Here is an 18,137-nt window from a genome sequence, read left to right on the forward strand (position 1 = left end):
CTATGGTTGCACCCCATGTGTTTGCACTTTATGGACCACATGCTGCCCAAGATCTTTGCACAGAACGTGCTTTCTTGTGAGACACCAGCATTTCTGCTTCTGGCAAGGCAGAACTGAAGGTCGACGAACCATTTCTTCCCTCAGAAAAAGGTTCTGGCCCCATTCAGTTCCAGAAACGGGTAACAGTCCAAGGAAATTTTCATTTACCCAGACTGGTTGCCCAGTCCCTATTCTACAGCCAGGCAGGCCCTGGACCTCTACTTCGGTGTCACATTAATATCACCAAGGACTCATTTAGCATGAGTTTGCACTCGCCTGAAGGTGGATTATGCCGCAAAGCTTTGGCTTCCAGAAGGGTGGGCGCTCATCTGAACCTTTCGAGGTTCACTTCTCCTTCAGAAGAATGTGGTGCTAGGAGAGTGTAGACAAGCATTCCCCTGCCTCACCAGTGATTGTAATTCCTGGGCAAGGACTACAAACATGGCCGGCACCTTTGAGCTCAAGGGAAGGGCTGCACGGCTGCCTGCAGGGGAAATGCGCGTGTGTGGGGACGGGTCACATGCCCCTCCCCAATCGCCTGGGGCGGGGGGGGGGGGGGCAAGGGCGCTGCTAATGACTCTGCCCCTCGGTGCAGGAAGTTTTTTTATGAACAGAGATAGGGTGATTAAGATAACAAAAGGCTTGTCATTAAATTAAGGATCATTAGCATTCCCAGGCACTCCAGTTAAAAGACAGAAAACAAAGGGTAGGAATAAATGGCCCATTTTGAGAATGGAGAGAAGTAAATAGCCGTGTCCCCAGGAGTCTGTACTGGTCTGGGATCAATGCTGTTCAACGTATTCATAAATGATCTGCAAAAAGGGGTAAACAGTGAGGTGGCAAAGTTTGCAGATGATATAAGATTACTCAAGATAGTTAGCTAAGTCAAAACCAGAGAGCAAAGGGTTACAAAAGGATCCCACAAAACTGGGTGACTTGGCAAGGAAATGGCAGATGACATTCAATGTTACATGCAAAGTACTGCACGTGGCAAAATATAATCCCAACTATACATACAAAATGATGGTGCCTAAATTAGCTGTTACTCATCAAGAAAGAGATCTTGGACCCATTTTCAGTACCTTGGAAGCACTGTTTCCACAGTACTGCAAATGTATAAGCATTAGGGCTGTCAAGTGATTAAAAAATTAATCGTGATTAATCATTCTATTAAACAATAATAGAATACCATTTATTTAAATATTTTTGGATATTTTCTACATTTTCAAATATATTGATTTCAAATACAACACAGATTACAAAGTGTACAGTGCTCACTTTATATTTATTTTTGATTACAAATATTTGCACTGTAAAAAAGAAAAAAGAAATGGTACTTTTCAATTCACTTAATACAAGTACTGTAGTGCAATCTCTTTATCATGGAAGTTGAACTTACAAATGTAGAATTATGTGCAAAAAATAACTGCATTCAAAAATAAAACAATGTAAAACTTTAGAGCCTACAAGGCCACTCAGTCCTACTTCTTGTTCAGCCGATTGCTAGGACAAAGAAGTTTGTTTATATTTGCAGGCGATAATGCTGCCCGCTTCTTGTTTACAATCTCACCTGAAAGTGAGAACAGGCGTTCGCATGGCTGGTGTAGGGTGACCAGATAGCAAGTGTAAAAAAATCGGGACACCTTTTTTTTTGGGGCGGCGGGGGTGTGTGGGGGGGGAATAATTGTCTATATAAGACAAAGCCTCTAATATTGGGACCTTTGGTCACCCTAAGCCCAGGGCTCCCTAACACAGCTCAGCTGACTCAAGTCCCACTAACCCTGCGCTTAAACTGCGGCGCAGACTCACCCAAAGTGGCCACTGACTCTCCCGCCTGGCTTTATAACCACCCCCACCATGGGAGATAGTTGGGGGAGGCACATGGGAAACTGCCCCACATCGAGGCACCACCCGCCCCTGCTCTCGGCCGCGGACCCCTCGGTGCCCTCCCCGCCTCCGGCCGCTGCAGGTTGCAATCACCGGCCAAATGCCCTCGTTGGGTCACGGCTGCGTCGGGTGGGGCAACCGCGTGCGGGCAGTGTGGCGGGGGCTGGGGAGCTATTTACCCTGTTGGCGCATGTGGCGCCCAACACTGAACAGAACCCGCGTGCCTCAGGGAGCTGTCTGCACAGTGAATGGGGAGCGGAGCTACGCGGTCTGCGGGGCAGGGCGGTGCCGAGGCCCTCTCCAGCTGCCTGGAGCCAGGCGGCAGCCGCTCCCCCAGTAGCACTGCGCCGCCACTTTGGGGTGGGCTTCTCCCCCAGCTCGCAGCCGCACTGGCTCGCTGCACTTCCTGGGATGGCAAGACCCCGGGGCGGCGGTCTCCGCCGCTCTGTGCCGTGCATGGGGCCCCAACCCTAAGAGCCAGAGGGACCTGCCGGGGGGCAAGGTGGGGAGTCCTGGCGGTGCTTATCTGGGGTGGCTCCCGGGAAGCATCCAGCAGGTCCCTCTGGCTCCTAGGGTCGGGTCGGGTGGGTGGGTTGGGGGGGTGGAGGGCTCTCTGCCCACTGCCGGCGCCTGCAAGCCCTGCCCCCACAGTTCTGATTGGGCAGGAGGGAGCCGGTGCAGCACGCGGAGACCCCCTCCGCCTCTGTGCCTAGGGGTCGCCAGCACTGCAGGCTTCTGCCGGTAGGCGGGCCCCGGGAGCTGTCCAAGGAAGCGCCACCACGCCAGCCCCAGGACTTTGGCAGTGATGGTGAGCGGTCCCCGATATCGGAACAAAGGGCATCCCGACCGATGTGTGGTCGGGACGCAGGACAAACGTGTTAAAATCGGGTCTGTCCCGATAACATTGGGACGTCTTGTCACCCTAAGCTGGCGTCGCAAGATATTTACGTGCTAGATGCGCTAAAGATTCGTATGTCCCTTCATTCTTCAACCACCATTCCAGGGGACATGCGTCCATGCTGATGACGGGTTCTGCTCGATAACAATCCAAAGCAGAGCGGACCGACGCATGTTCATTTTCATCATCTGAGTCAGATGCCACCAGCAGAAGGTTGATTTTCTTTTTTGGTGGTTTGGGGTCTGTAGTTTCCACATTGGAGTGTTGCTCTTCTGAAAGCATGCGCCGCACCTCGTCCATCTCAGATTTTGGAAGGCACTTCAGATTCTTAAACCTTGGGTCGAGTGCTGTAGCTGTCTTTAGGAATCTCACATTGGTACCTTCTTTGCGTTTTGTCAAATCTGCAGTGAAAGTGCTCTTAAATCAAACAACATGTCCTGGGTCGTTATCTGAGACTGCCATAACATGAAATATATGGCAGAATGCAGGTAAATCAGAGCAGGAGACATACAATTGTCCCCCAAGGAGGTGAGTCACAAATTTAATTAACACATTTTTTTAACAAGCGTCATCAGCATGGAGTCATGTCCTCTGGAATGGTGGCCTGGGAAGATGGGAAGAATGGGAGGCCTAAGCAAGCTCTCCTGGTATCCCTCAGCAGACAAGCCAGGTTAGTCTGTGGAGAAGAGTCAGACTTGGAAGAGGAAGTCACTTGCATACTGTACCTGCACATGCTATTAGGGAAGGGGCAGAGGAGGGAGGGGAACACTCCATAAAAATAAAATAATCCAACTCATAACAGTTAGCACTTATATAGTGCTCTACATTGGGAACGTCAATGTATTTTGCTTAGGGTATGTCTACACTACAGGATTAATCCGAATTTATATCATTCGAATTTAGGAAACCGATTTTATAAATTCGAATGTATTCGGCCACACTAGGCACCATTAATTCGGTGGTGTGCGTCCAAGCTACCGTAGTAGCATCGATTTCCAGAGCGTTGCATTGTGGGTAGCCAATAACATCTAATTGCCAATAACATCGAATTGCGGCCACACTAACCTTAATTCGGATTAACAATACCGATTTTGACGCTACTCCTCTCGTCGAGGAGGAGTACAGAAATCGAATTAAAGGGCTCTTTAATTCGAATTAAATGGCTTCGTTGTGTGGACGGGTCAAGCGTTAATTCGAATTGAAGCAGCTAAATCCGAATTAAAGTCGTAGTGTAGACCAGGCCTAAGTGACTGCAATGGCTTTGTTTGCGGTGTGCTGCCCCTTTAAATCTCTAAGGACTCTGCTGTTTCCAGAGAGGGGCAGCTACTTCGCATGCAGCTCAGTGCAGATGGCCGGGGGACGCACGCACACTGTGTGTGCTCACACACACTTTACGTCTGTCCTTTACAATGTCTCATTCATCCAGGACAAAGCTCGGCCTGTCTGAAATGACCTTTTGGAGTTAACAGGACTGCACCGGGGTCAGGGCACTGAAAGACGTGGGCCCAGCAGCTAACTCCTGCATGTGTCCAAGCCAGGGCCGGCCCCCAACATTTTTGGCACCTGAGGCGGGGAGCTCAAATGACCCCGCCATGCCCCCTCGCGTGGGCCAAAACTTTGAAAGGTCTCAATTCTGCCTTCTTCCTGTTCTACTCCTCTCATGGTACTGCTCTGCTACCTACCCCAATAAAGGAGATCTAACAACTTAAAATGCCTTGTTCCAAAACTTTTAGTAACACTTAACTTTCATACGCCTGAACAGCAAATGTAACTTTTCTTGTCTGCATAGTAAACACTGGCATTTTTATCTGTTTGAGTAATCAAAGTGGTGCTTTCCGTGCCTTCTCGGTTGCAAAGATTTGAACTGCTTCCTGCTGAAGGTCCAGAGTCTGGGCCAGCTCATGCTCTATTGAGGTGGTTGCAAGGCCGACCAGCCTCTCCTGTGTCATTGTGGAGCGTAGATGTGTTTTTATTGACTTCAGCTTGGAGAAGCTGCGTTCTCCACTGTCAACTGTTACAGGAAACTGTCCACAGTCCTGGATCATCTAGACTTAAGGAACCAAACTCAGCAGCAGCTGTTTCTTGCACCTCCACCACACTCTTCTCTGATCGACACTTTTCTTCAGGAATGCACATGGTTACATCCATTTGAGATGGAGATATGGATGCTGCAGTAGCTGCCAGATCACCTGCACTCTGACTAACTGGAAGATCAGGCATTTCCTCACCACTCTCATCCTCACTGGGGCCAGAAGGCTCACTGTGAACATTTGTGTCTATGTATCTCAGGAGAGCTCCTTCCTGCTTAGTTACAAAAGCTTCCTTTGCTTGCTTTCTTCTTCTTCATGCTGCCCCAGAGGGGCGTTTTCTTCTTTCACATGTTCCAACCTGGAAATCCACTAGCCCCTCTGTCTCTCTTGTCTAGCCAGGCTCTGCCCACTTCCCCGAACAGCATTTTCAAGGCATTCAGAATAAATGCCCCGCGGATCGGGTTTCAATGAGTGTTTCAGTATCGCCAGTGTGTCCAACAGCAACTCCGCTTGCCAGGCACGGTCTGCACTTCGGTGTGAAGGGTGGGGTGAATGTTTCCCCCCGACGAGGACTCTATTGTTAAGCCACAAGGCTGTGGCAATAAGGAACCAGCATTTTTACCGAGCACTTCACATTGGGCTGGCTGCCCCCGTAGAACCGACCAGCGTCCTACCCTGGCCTGCACTCGCTCTTGTGCGAAACCTGGGCCAGCTTCGTGGCAGTTGGGTTTATTCGGCTTGTTCCGGGAACACAGAGGGGATCTGCCCATACGCTATAGATTGCAGGGGTCCCCTGGCAGAACTTCCCAAGCTCCTACCCAACCTACTGTCCTTCCCTTGGCGTCTCGTGTGACACTCACACTGCCCCTGCGAGCTGGACGGATGTCTGTGCATTCTCTTCCGGCGGCAGTGGAGGACATGGGGGATACTTCCCCTTTCTATGGGTTATCCCCAGTGCCTTGACCTTTTGTTCTCTGGCTTCACTAAACAGCCTAGAATCATTCCTTTTTTCATGCCGATTTTGTCCTCCAGAGAAGAATGATCTCCTCCTCCCACATGGTCCCACCTTGCCGTGACCTTCCTTGGGGAAAGGGTGATGAGCGCACAGCTGCTTTGGAGCCATGAGAAATGCTGCTCCCCCGAGGGGCCGAGCATTCTTCTTCCACGGCACTTCCTGTCCCCACCAGCTCAGGGAGCCAAAGACAGAACCTAGCCCTGTCACGTGGCAAGGCCAGAGAGAACCTCAGGTCCACTGAGACAGCCCTGTGACGGGCTAGACTTCCCATCTGTGTCCTACAAAACCCTTGGGCTGTTGGGATGGGGCTGTCTGAGTAAAAAGCCCCAAACCTTGGTATTCTCACCCAGTCTCTGAGGGTTTGCAATCGGACAGGGAGGGGGTAAGTGGCTGGACAGGAGATGCAGCTGGGACCTTAAACTCTACTGGATTCAGCATGAAAGGCCAGAAGAAAGTAACAGCTACTCCGGGAGGGAACGAGACCAGATTCTGCCCATGGGGAGCTGATGTCCTGTTTGGGACTCAGGATTTGGTTGTTGTGTGGGGAAGGGTTTTTATTGGGACGGAGAGGCCTTGTTTTTCTGGTTTGTGAAAGGAAAGGAAAGGAGCGCGAGGAGGAAGCCGACCTTGTGATGAGCCCCAGAAGGAACACGTGTTGAAAGCTAGTGTCAGGTCCTTGCACCCCTGTTCTGCTAGTGTCCCAGAACCGACCGTGCTGGTGTGCTCTCTGTCCCAATGGACCTCTTGGCTGAGTGGGAGCCTGAGAGAGAGGACACATGCAGAGCCGTTGCATAATGCGCAGTTGGAGCTGACCATACACGTGTTTACAAATTGCTCAGCTGTTGAGGTCTGGTTTCTGGGACCACGGCTTTGTGTGCCACCGGAAGTTGTCTGGGTCCTTTGTTCTTGCTCCTCAAAGCCTTTCCAGTTATGTAATATCCTGACTGGGCTCTGCCAGAGCTCTGTCATGGTTTCCAACATGGCTTTTGATTTATACATTAAAGCACCATCTACTTTCCTTGATGCTGGAGCTGGAAGCTTTGTGTGCTTTTCCCACCCACCACCTGCCGAGGAGAAAGCAGGGCAGCGCTGGGAGGACTGTGAAGGTAAACCTGTGGGGGAAGATAAGCAAGCCGGGGAATTCCTTTAGTGTAGCAGGGGAGTAAAGCACTGCGAAGGATCTGAGGGGAGATATCACAGCAGAGGAACGCCACAGCCAGCCCTGCCAGGCTACAGCACAGCTTTGAGCTGGGAAGCTGATCGCAGGGGAGAGATGGGGAAGCAGGGAAACTCACTAAGGTCCCGCAGGCCCAAGAAATTCCCAGAGCTCCGTACATTTGATAGAAAGAGCAGCTGTATGATGAGTGGAACTGGAGCAAGAGGGCTTCAGGAGGGACCCCGGGGGCTAAGGAATGCAAGCTGAGTCCAGCCAAAGGGAGAGTGGGAATATAGGAGATTCTAGGTGGGTGGGGAGAGGCAGAAAGCTGATCAAGAGAGAACTCAATAGGGGCCCAGTCACGCTAGGTGCTGAAGGCAGGACAGAGGCGTGAACCAGCGATGGCTGGGTTGTTCGGGGGTAATGCTAAGCCGGAGCACTGCCGAGCATGCTGGGCTCTCATTGGTGGCGGTAGGGGTGCAGGCCCCGACTACTTCTCAGGTTTGGGCCTCTGGATTCACTCTGTGGGTCTGGGAAAGAATCCCACAGCATGGCACCACTGGCCAGGTGCATTGTGGGTGTTACACCTTAATCTGAAGCAGCGCGTACTGGTCACTGCTGAAGGCAGGTTACTGGGCTAGAGGGATTCCCTGGTCTGATCTGCAGGGGAAGTTCCTGTGACCTTACTGTACCATAGGCCGTCAGTGGAATATAAGAGAGGAGGATGTGCTCCCTCACGCGATCGTGAGGAGCTTAGATAGGCTCGTCGCTTCACAGCAGTGACACACACACAGTACACCACACGTCAGCAGTGGTCAGTAGCTCCATTCATTAGCCAAGCAGCTCCCGAAAACAGAACAACGCTCTCATTGTCGCCTGTCCTCCTCCTCTACCCCCGGCAGTCTCTAGTGTGCATCGCCGCCCCTACTTGCCCTGCTCCAGCGCTGGCCCCAGGGTCACGCTTCCTCTCTTGGGGAATCTTCCAGGCCACCCACTAGCTCCAGAGTCCCCGAGAAAGGACTGGGCTGACAGGAGGTTTAAATCCTCAGGTGGACGTGACCGAACACTACTATTGGTCCTGCGTGAAAGCCTCCAGCAGAGATCCCTACCCAGGGGCAGCAAGTCTTTTGTGACCCTCTTGCTACATCAGGGCCAGCAAACTCTCCTGGGTCTCCAGGGTCTCCCGGATCCTCCCTCAGGTCATCGCTGTCCGCTTTGGACGCCATTCACATCCTCCGGGGGGGTCTCCGTTGCCGGGCGGGAGGCCGTAGTGATGCCAGGGCTGTCTTAGCCCTGTTCCTTGTCCGTGTACCGGGACACACAAGTGCGTACTGTGAACCAAGGGATGGTCAATTAACTGCAGTTTAGGCACTTATTGAATTGTCATGCTAATTGCTTTAGTGACTGGAAATGGCTTTCCAATTTGCTGGAAGCCAGGCTGCCTTGCTGCATAATGGCGTCTCCTAGTGGCCAGCTGGCAAACTGCACCTATACACAGTTCTTCAGTACTAATCGTGTAACCCAGGCTAAGCCTGGGTGTATGTGGTCTCAGGTAGAGCTACCATCGCAGGAGCGAGCCTAGGACTGCAGCTACGCTGGGGTGTCTGGGAAATTCCCCACTGCGGCAGAAGCAGCAGCACAGCTCCTTCAGGAGGACTTTGGGGAAGGGGTTGGAATGGGGGCAGGGAAGGGGTGGGAAGAGACGGGGCAGGGGCGGGACCTCATGGAAGGGGTGGAGTGGGGGCAGGGCCGGGGGCAGCGGGGGAGGGGGATGTGTGTCAGTGATGCGGCCCTCGGACCAATGAACTAGTCCTCATGTGGCCCTCGTGGTCATTTGAGTTTGAGACCCCTGGTCTACATAATACTTAGTCCTGCCATGAGGCAGGGGACTGGACTAGATGACCTCTTGAGGTCCTTTCCAGTTCTATGATTCTGTGATTCTATGTGCACCAACATGGAGGTGATGTGTGACACATCAGTTTTATATCGGTGCACATAACAAAATTCATGTGGTGGGGGTGGGGCTGAGGGGTTTGGAGTGGGGGAGGGGGCTCAGGGCTGGGGCAGAGGGTTGGGGTGCAGGGGTGTGAGGGCTCCGGCTGGGGGTGCAGGCTCTGGGGTGGGGCCGGGGATGAGGGTGCAGGAGGGTGCTCCGGGGCTACATCAGGGAGAGAGGATGCCCCCCAGCTCTCTCTCCCTGCAGCAGCACCTGGGCTGGGGGGGATAGGTGCCTCTATCCCGGCTGTGGCAGCTCCAGGACTGCGGCGCTAAATAGGCGGCTGCGCGGCCGTGCAGCTTAGAGGGAACTTGGCTTGTGAGGTGTCGTTTGAAAACGAAGAACTCGCTGCTCAGTGATATCATGGTGAAATGTGTGTAACACCATTGTGTGTAAAGTTAGGAACAGAAGCTGAAATCAGGACTGAAATGTGGTTACTAGACAAGTGTGGGGAGTGAACAAGCCTGTGTCTCAAAGACAAAGGACAAGCTGACGCCTCTAGCCGGGTGTCATCAAAGACGATGGCCAATCACCTGTCAAGTGGCCACTATTTGGTGAAGAAGAGGGCCAAACCCCCCCCAAGGTATTGCTCCCTATCGATCTCTCTTTCTTTTTCACCTAAGATGATGAAGGAAGCATCCATTTGACTTTGGGAAGAGATCTTGACCAGCCAGTAATAAAGATGAGGTACCAGAGCAGTGAGATCCCTGGTTTGTTCTGCTGGGGGAATTCCTAATTTCCCATGTGACCCACAGGTGCAGAGAGTGGGACTTGCTGACTACCAGTCAGTGTGCTGAGTTTTGTAAGGGAGCTGTGTTTCAACGCTCTCACTCCCTTCCCTTCTGCAGTGGACACACTCAGAGATTAGGATCCTCAAGTGCCCCCTGAATAAGGGGCACTTGAGGATCCTGGGGTGAATAAGGGGAACCAAAGTTGCTGCATTGCTGTTCAGGTTCTTACACTGCGCCCATCACCGTGGTATCTGAACACACACACATAGTGACTAATATCTTTCCAAGGGGGCGCCTCTCTGCACCATCCTGCCACAAGGGGAAAGACACGTTTTTAATGAGTTATTGATGTTGATTTCGCTGGAGTGCTGTGTGAGGGTATGTGGGGAGGCCAGGCTGCTGCAGGCCACCAGCTCCCTCATTCCAGACACTTGGGGCTAGACCCTTGGCTGATGTAAATCGATATAGCTCCACAGATTTCAATGGAACTACTCCTGCCTCCACCAGCTGAGGATTTGGCCTCTGCTCCTGTACCAAGGTTCCTACTTACCTGTTGCATATTGATAAGAAACCCCCAGGAGGAAGGCGGCCAGGAGAGCTGTCCTCAGGCTGATCATGGTGACTTTGAAGTGGGTTTCCTTCTGGTGTAGAACTGTTCCTTTCTTCCCCAGGAAGCGGTGAAGCACCCCTACCTGGCATTCTGCTTTAAACTGTTGGCGGTTCCACCTGCTTTGCCGGCCCCCTAATCCCGTGGGCAGCTCCTGTGGAGAAATGGCAGCCCCTCCTTGTGTGTGGAAGAAAACAGTGGAGAGATATTGTGGGGTGCAAAATGAGTGCAGAGGAGTGACTCCCATGGGGGGTGGGGGTAATCTGTGACTACACGCAGGATGGACCCGTAAGGAATAAATGGAGCGGCAATGGCAGTGAAGTAGTCACAGATGGGGAATACTTATCCCTGGCTCTGTTGAAGGATTGGACTAAATCGGGGTTCTCAAACTGGGGGTCAGGACCCCTCAGGGGATCGCGAGGTTATTACGTGGGGGGGGGGTCACGAGCTGTCAGCCTCCACCCCAAACCCCACTTTGCCGCCAGCATTTATAATGGTGTTAACTATATAAAAAGTGTTTTTAATTTATAAGGGGGGGGGCCACTCAGAGGCTTGCTGTGTGAAGGGGTCACCGGTACAAACGTTTGAGAACCACTGGGCTACATTCTGCGTCACCCTGTTTGAAGGTAGATGCCAGAGATGAGAAGTTGGAGGCCGGGCAGCATTTCACTGAGCTGTAGCTTCCATTCATCAAACACCTCTTTGGTAGGGGAGCCAGTTGCCCAGGGCACATGCATGTCGTGCCATGAGGAATTGCCCTTGATTGGGTGGTGGACTGCCCCCTACTGGCCTCATTGGTTCTACACGAGTGCAATGCGGTGCAGCACTGCCCCCTACAGCTGGAGCTGGGAGGTCGACAGAAAGGAGCCCCCTCGCCCACTCACAATGAGGCTTCCTGATTGTGGCTCTTTCAATGAATCAGCAAAGTGTAGCCCGACGAGCCGTTAATGCCAACCCGCGAGGAGCAGGAACAATCACAAACGCTTGCAGTGTAGCAATGAAGCTTTATTATATGTGCATCTGTTACAGCTTGTGGGTGTTCTTGCAAGGAAACTTACAGTCTGAAACACAATGTCTTTGGCTGTAGTGCACAGTGTGTCCTTCTGTAAGTGCACAGAGCTCGCTCACTCTCTCAGGACTGAGCTGTCTGTCTGTCAGTGCTGAAACAAGAACAGTCCAGTGAGGTATGTGGAATGAAGACAGGAAATGTGCAGAGACAACCGGAGGCAGTAGGGTCTGGCATGGCTCTGGAGTGGAGTGTTTATCTGTGGTTCTCAGAAAGTGAGGTTTGTTTCCTCTTTGCCTCCAAGACCCTGATTGCCCTCTTCACCCAAGGCTTTGAGGGGTCAGCACAGACCTCGCGGCCAGCAACCGTCTCCAACCTGCAAATGGAAAAGCAAGAGAGCTCATTAAAAAGGGCCACCTTTGTATTTTTATTTGCAAACATCTTGCCCTTCCCTTTCCTTGCATCAGTTTCCCACGCCCTTGTCTGTCTTGTCAATTTAGATTGTAATCTCTTTGGAGCAGGGACTTTACTTTATATACGTATCTACAGCACCTGGCGCATCGGGGCCCTGATCAAGACTGGGGACTTTACATGCAATTATAATACAAATTATAATTAATAAGTGCTATACCATCCATATAGATAGCTCATGCTCGTGAGTGTCGCTAGGCTATTTGTTTCAATAATACCCTGCAGCAAGATTAACGATACTTCTCACTTCTGGAGATTACCCAGTGTTACTCTCTTTATAAAGAAAACCGCCCATATACAAGAGTTTAACGGGACCCTGTGGTCTCTGTAACCTGATGTGACAGCTGGTATCTCAGGCTGACACCTTCTCTGGCTTGCCAGTGAGGTGCACTGTAACAGGGTAGGAGGACAATCAGCCCTGGAGGGAATAGTCTCTACTTACACAACAGCTGCTAAGTGACACTCGCGGGGGGTCCAGTAGAAATCCACCAGTTTAGCAAGCTGAATGGCTCCAGTCACGTAATTAAAGCAACATTCCACGGGAGTAGGTGATATGGCTGTGAAAGAGAGAGTTCGTTAATCCCAAAGCCATTGCATTAGAACTGACTGGTATTGGGATTTCTCAGGGGCTCTGTTCTCCCTTTTAGTCACCTCAGAAAAACTCCATTAAAACTGTGAAAAGTGTGTCTGACATTGTCTCCACAGGAGTGGGAATTCCCAAGCTAAGATGCAGTTAAAGTTTAAGAATCTCTGTCCATTTTGGCTACTGTATTGGAGACCTGAATCTGAAAGAACATGTTAAAGTTGATGGCAAAGCTGCGTATGGGAACACACCTGGGCCACCTGGTAGTTCACTGGCATCATTCTGAGACGCACGATGGTTACAATGAATTTCACAGCTACACTGGGTTTGAGCTCAGCTCTGGCCATGGTTCTCCAAAGGGGCTAATGATTTCAGGTGTCTCCAGTTTTGGGTGCACAACTCAAGATGCCTTCACGAGGCTGCTTTTCAGAAAGCGCTGAGCATCCACCATCTGAAAACTAGGCCCCTTGAAAATGTCTCCCTTTGTGTACCCAGAACTTCAGGTACCCAAACTGACTGGTCACTTTGGAAAATGTGGGTCAGATTCTCCTGATTCGAAACAGCCCAGCCTTTTACCACTTAAACTAAAGGGAAATCTCCATTAACTGTTAGCCCTATAGGACACATGACACACAGTTGAATAACACTAATTCCATCCTGTAGGGGGCAATGGTACAAATACACAGTAGCCAGTACATTAGAGTAATTAGAAACAAATTTGCTGAAATGTATTATTCTGGCTTTCCCTCCCTTTATTCTCTAGTATTTAAGGACACTTCCATGAAAACAGATTTTTGTTTCCTAAAAGCTTGCTCTCTGCTGCTACGTAACCCCCACCTGAAGTCAGAATCCTGTGTCTGTCGTGTCACAATTACTTGCCCTGGGAATGATCATAAGGTCACAAGAGGATTATGGCAATCAAATGGGGGACTAGCAGCAAGAGGAGATGAACCCTTAAACACAGATCCTATTTACATGCAAATCTAATTAATAAAAGAGGAAGGAATAAAATCTTAATGCCTTAAGTGGGTGCAATTTCCATTGACTCCATTGAGAGCTGGACCTGCTCAGTTCAGGGTTGCATTACGTCTGGTCTATTTTTCTCTACTATTATTCTCTCAGGTGGTTTCTAGAACCCTCCCAAAAACCTCTGCTGCAGGCCACCAGCTCCCTCATTCCAGACACTTGGGGCTAGAACCTTGGCTGGTGTAAATCGATATAGCTCCACCGATTTCAATGGAACTACTCCTGTCTACACCAGCTCAGGATCTGGCTTCTGCTCCTGTACCAAGGTTCCTACTTACCTGTTGCATATTGATAAGAAGCCCCCAGGAGGAAGGCGGCCAGGAGAGCTGTCCTCAGGCTGATCATGGTGACTTTGAAGTGGGTTTCCTTCTGGTGTAGAACTGTTCCTTTCTTCCCCAGGAAGCGGTGAAGTTAGAGCTTGGAGGCAAAGGCAGGCAATTTATTCTGTCTTTGCTGCCTTCACAAGCCACGTGTCAGCAGAGTTCAGGAGAAAAACCAACCCGGAAAGTGTGGCCAGTTTCCACAAACTGTGTTTGATTTTAACTCCTGAGAAAGGAAACCCTGAGAACAGCCCTGGAAACCAGAACACATCACTTCTGCATTCTGAGTAAAACAGCCAGTGGTCTGACAGCCTGGCTTCTGACAGCTTTGGCCACCACCTGGAGGGTGACCTCCACACACTCCCAGTCCTGGATTTCCCGCACAGAAAAGTGTATTCTGCACTGCCCAGCCCTTTTTTGGACAGATCAGCTATTTTAGCTCCATCGCCCCTTAAGGAAACCATATTGAGCAGTCTGCTACTTTAACTGGAGTTACCACCCAGCACAGTTTAACCATATAGCTGGTTTGGTTTTGATTAAAGAATAAAACCAGTTTATTTAACTCCAAAGAGAGAGATTTTAAGTGAGTGCAAGTACAAGGCATTGAAGCCAGAAATGGTTACAAGAGAAATACAGATAAAAAGCTTTCTAGTGCTAAAGCTTAAATTAGACTTGGTTCAAGATGAAATCTGTACCTCCTGCTACCAGCAACAGGGCTGATCACATTTCGCATCTCCGTTCACTGTGCAAACCTATACAATGGGTAGAAGGGTCTTTCTGACCTCAGCTGATGATCAGTTTATATCCTGGAGGATGAGGACTGATAGCAAGTATAATTTGGGTCCTCTCTTGTGTCACCGCAGATGCTAGGCTTAGCGGCTCAACAGTCTGATCCAAGTGCTTTTCAAACTCTGGATATCACCGTGATCCAAAAAACACTTTGTGGTAGGTCATCAGGTCATTAGAACAGGACATAAACTGCAGTGGGGAAGGCCAGGGAAGCAAGAGGCTGGGAGTGGGCTGGGAGATGATCTCTCTTATGGAAGGACCCTTGCAATGCCCAGGGGTTATCCCCTCCAGATACCGGACCAGGATTTAGGAACCATCAAAGGACAGTCCTGAGAATCCATCCCAGATTTTATGAGGAGCCCAGTGGTGGCTGGGACAAGAGTTTAAGAGTTAGGCCAGGTCTGCACTACAGACCTATATCGGTATCAGTACGTCGCTCAGGGGGGTGAAAAATCCACCCTCCTGAGCAACATAGTTATCCCGACCTAATGCCCGGGGCAGACACCTCTCGGGGAGGTGGATTAACTACGCGGACGGGAGAAGCGCTGTATGTGAAGATAAGCCCTTAGTGTGTGTAATAAAACCGTGGTGCTTAGCTCTGCCTAAGCCGGCCATACAAACACAAGTCCTGTGATTACAGACGTTGCTGCACCACAGCCTTTCCTCTCCTCTGCCTCCGCTTCTTCCTAGTTCTTCTAGCCGTGAAGTCGTGTGAGCCAGGGGACCTTGAAGACAAAATAGAAATCAGGAGCAAATCCTGAATTAAACCAGCGAATAGCATGCAAAGGTTTGTCTTCCTGTACTGGAGCTGTGGAGAGATGAGCTGGAAGAGGTTTCTTTGTTAACTTTGCAGCGAGCTTGCTCAGGAATGGAAGATTTGATATCGGGTGGTACATTGCAGCCAAATACAGTTACTTCATCATTGGCCAGAGCTGTGCATGCTTTTTGGAAGGTTTCCAAGGCAAAGAAGCCCAGTTTCTGCCAGACAGGAACCCTGTTGCTCCTGGCTTTCCCTAATGATCCAGGAAGGGCCGGGGTCTGAATTGCAGGCAGTGAGTCATGTCTCTAAAGCGTCCTGCAGATGAAGTTGTGGATGATGGTGACCTGGTTGTTGACCTCTGTAGGGGAACCTGATCCATGTGTCCTGGGAACCCTTCCCAAATGCAGGTGACCTTCCCAGAGAAGAAGGATGATAGCTTGGGCCTAGGTTCTGCTGCGGATTGCAGGCACTCACAGTTGATGTGAATAATAAGAATGTAATGAGTATTCATACCAAATAGAAAGCACATATATATATATATATATATATTCATTTCGAGGAGTCCGGTGTCACCTCAAAGATTTATGTGGGCATAAGATTTCATGGGTAAAAAAAACACTCCTTCAGATGCATGGAGTGAAAATTACAGGTACAGGCATAAATATACTGGCACACGAAGTGAAGGGAGTTACCTTACAAGTGGAGAACCAGTGATGACAAGGCCAGTGCAGTCAGGGTGGATGTGGTCCACTCCCAATAACTGATGAGGAGGTGTCAATACCAAGAGAGGGAAAATTGCTTTTGTAGTGAGCCAGCCACTCCTAGTCCCTATTCAAGCCCAAATGAATGGTGTTAAGTTAGCAAATGAATTGTAGCTCTGCAGTTTCTCTTTGAAGTCTGTTTTTGAAGTTTTTTTGTTGAAGGATGGCTACTTTTAAATCTGTTATTGAATGTCTAGGGAGACTGAAGTGGTCTCCTACTGGCTTTTGTATGCTACCATTCCTGATGTCTGATTTGTGTCCATTTATTCTTTTACGTAGAGACTGTCCGGTTTGGCCAATATACATGGCAGAGTGGCATTGCTGGCACATGATGGCATATATCACATTAGTAGATATGCAGGTGAATGAGCCCCTGATGGTGTGGCTGGGTCCTATGATGGTGTCGCTAGAGTAGATATGGGGACAGAGTAGGCAACAGGGTTTGTTACAGGGATTGGTTCCTGGGTTAGTGTTTCTGTGGTGTGGTGTGTAGTTGCTGGTGAGCATTTGCTTTAGGTTGGGGGGCTGTCTGTAAGCGAGGATTGGCCTGCCTCCCAAGGTCTGTGAGAATGAGGGATCGTTTTTCAGATAGGTTGAGATGGTTGATGATTTGCTGGAGAGGTTTTAGCTGGGGGCTGTACATGATGGGCAATGGTGTTCTGTTATTTTCTTGTTGGGCCTGTCCTGTAGTAGGTGACTTCTGGGTACCCGTCTCGCTCTGTCAATCTGTTTCCTCACTTCCCCAGGTGGGTATTGTAGTTTTAAGAAACCTTAATACAGATCTTGTAGGTGTTTGTCTCTGTCTGAGGGATTTGAGCAAATACAGTTGTATAGGGTTACCATTCGTCCGGATTCTCCCGGACATGTCCAGCTTTTTGAGTTTAAAAATAGCATTCGGGGGGAATTTGTAAATGTCCGGATTCTTCCCCCCCCCCCCCCCATGCAGAGCGCGGCACGGCTGACAGGGCAGCCAGCCGGATCGAGCCACTCGCACGAGGCTCCGGCAGCCAGAGCCCCTCCTCCGCTTCCCCCCTCCTCTCCCCTGCAGCTTCAGATCACTCCCCTCCTCGCTCTCCCCCCCCTCCCTGCATTCACAGATCGCCGACCATTCGCATCGGGCCTCCGGCAGTCTGGAGCTCCTCCCCCTGCTCCCCCTCCCCTGCTGCCCAGCACGCCACTCAGCGGCACTCTGCGAGGGCGGGAACCGGGCTATGCGCTCCGTGGGGGAGCGCGGCAGCGTGTCGGGGACCGCATGGAGCCCGACACGCTGTTCTGAGCGGCACGGTAAGGGGGCCAGGGGGTCGGAGAAGGGGCAGGGGGTTCTGGAGGGGGCAGTCAAGAGACAGGGAGCAGGGGGAGGGTTGGATGGGTCAGGAGTTCTGGGGGGGCTGTCAGGGGGCTGGGGTGTGAATAAGGTTTTGGGCAGTCAGGGGACAGGTAGGGGGTAGGGTCCTAGGGGGGCAGTTAGGATGGGGGGGGGTCTCAGGAGGGGGCAGTCAGGGGACAAGGAGCAGGGCGGTTGGGAGTTCTGGGGGGGGCTGTCAGAGGGCAGGGGTGGGGAGAGGGATCGGATCAGTCGGGGTCAGGGAGCAGGGGGATTTAGATGGGTTGGGAGTTCTGGGGAGGGGGTCTGTCAGGGGGCGGGGAGTGGTTGGATGGGGTGTGGGAGTCCCGGGGGTCTGTCAGGGGGTGGGGGTGTGGAGAAGGTTTTGGGCAGTCAGGGGACAGGTAGGGGGTAGCGTCCTAGGGGGGCAGTTAGGGGCAGGGGTCCCAGTAGGGGGCAGTCAGGGGACAAGGAGCGGGGGGAGGGGGTTGGGGGTTCTGAGGGGGGCAGTCAGGGGGCGGGAAGTGGGAGCGGCTAAGGCGGGGCTCCCACCGTCCTCTTTTTTGATTGTTGAAATATGGTAACCCTACAGTTGTATCTTAGGGCTTGGCTATAGACAAGGGATCATGTGATGTGTCCTGGATGGAAGCTGGAGGCATGTAGGTAAGAATAGTGGTCAGTAAGTTTCCGGTATAGGGTGGTGTGTATGTGACCATCACTTATTTGCACTGTAGTGTC

The 18,137-nt window shown here is 51.1% G+C and overlaps 1 protein-coding gene across 1 annotated transcript; it reads right to left on the reverse strand.

The window, feature by feature from the left end:
• Nucleotides 1-11,620: 11,620 nt before the first annotated feature.
• LOC135888620 (C-C motif chemokine 17-like) lies at nucleotides 11,621-13,790 on the reverse strand. Its single transcript, XM_065416346.1, has 3 exons — nucleotides 13,724-13,790; nucleotides 12,279-12,393; nucleotides 11,621-11,741 (listed from the first exon to the last, which is right to left on the reverse strand). The coding sequence occupies exons 1-3, from the start codon at nucleotides 13,788-13,790 to the stop codon at nucleotides 11,621-11,623; spliced, it is 303 nt and encodes a 100-aa protein (XP_065272418.1).
• Nucleotides 13,791-18,137: the final 4,347 nt, after the last annotated feature.

The sequence above is a fragment of the Emys orbicularis genome, chromosome 14 (assembly GCF_028017835.1).
Source record: "Emys orbicularis isolate rEmyOrb1 chromosome 14, rEmyOrb1.hap1, whole genome shotgun sequence".
Classification (NCBI taxonomy): Eukaryota; Metazoa; Chordata; order Testudines; family Emydidae; genus Emys; species Emys orbicularis.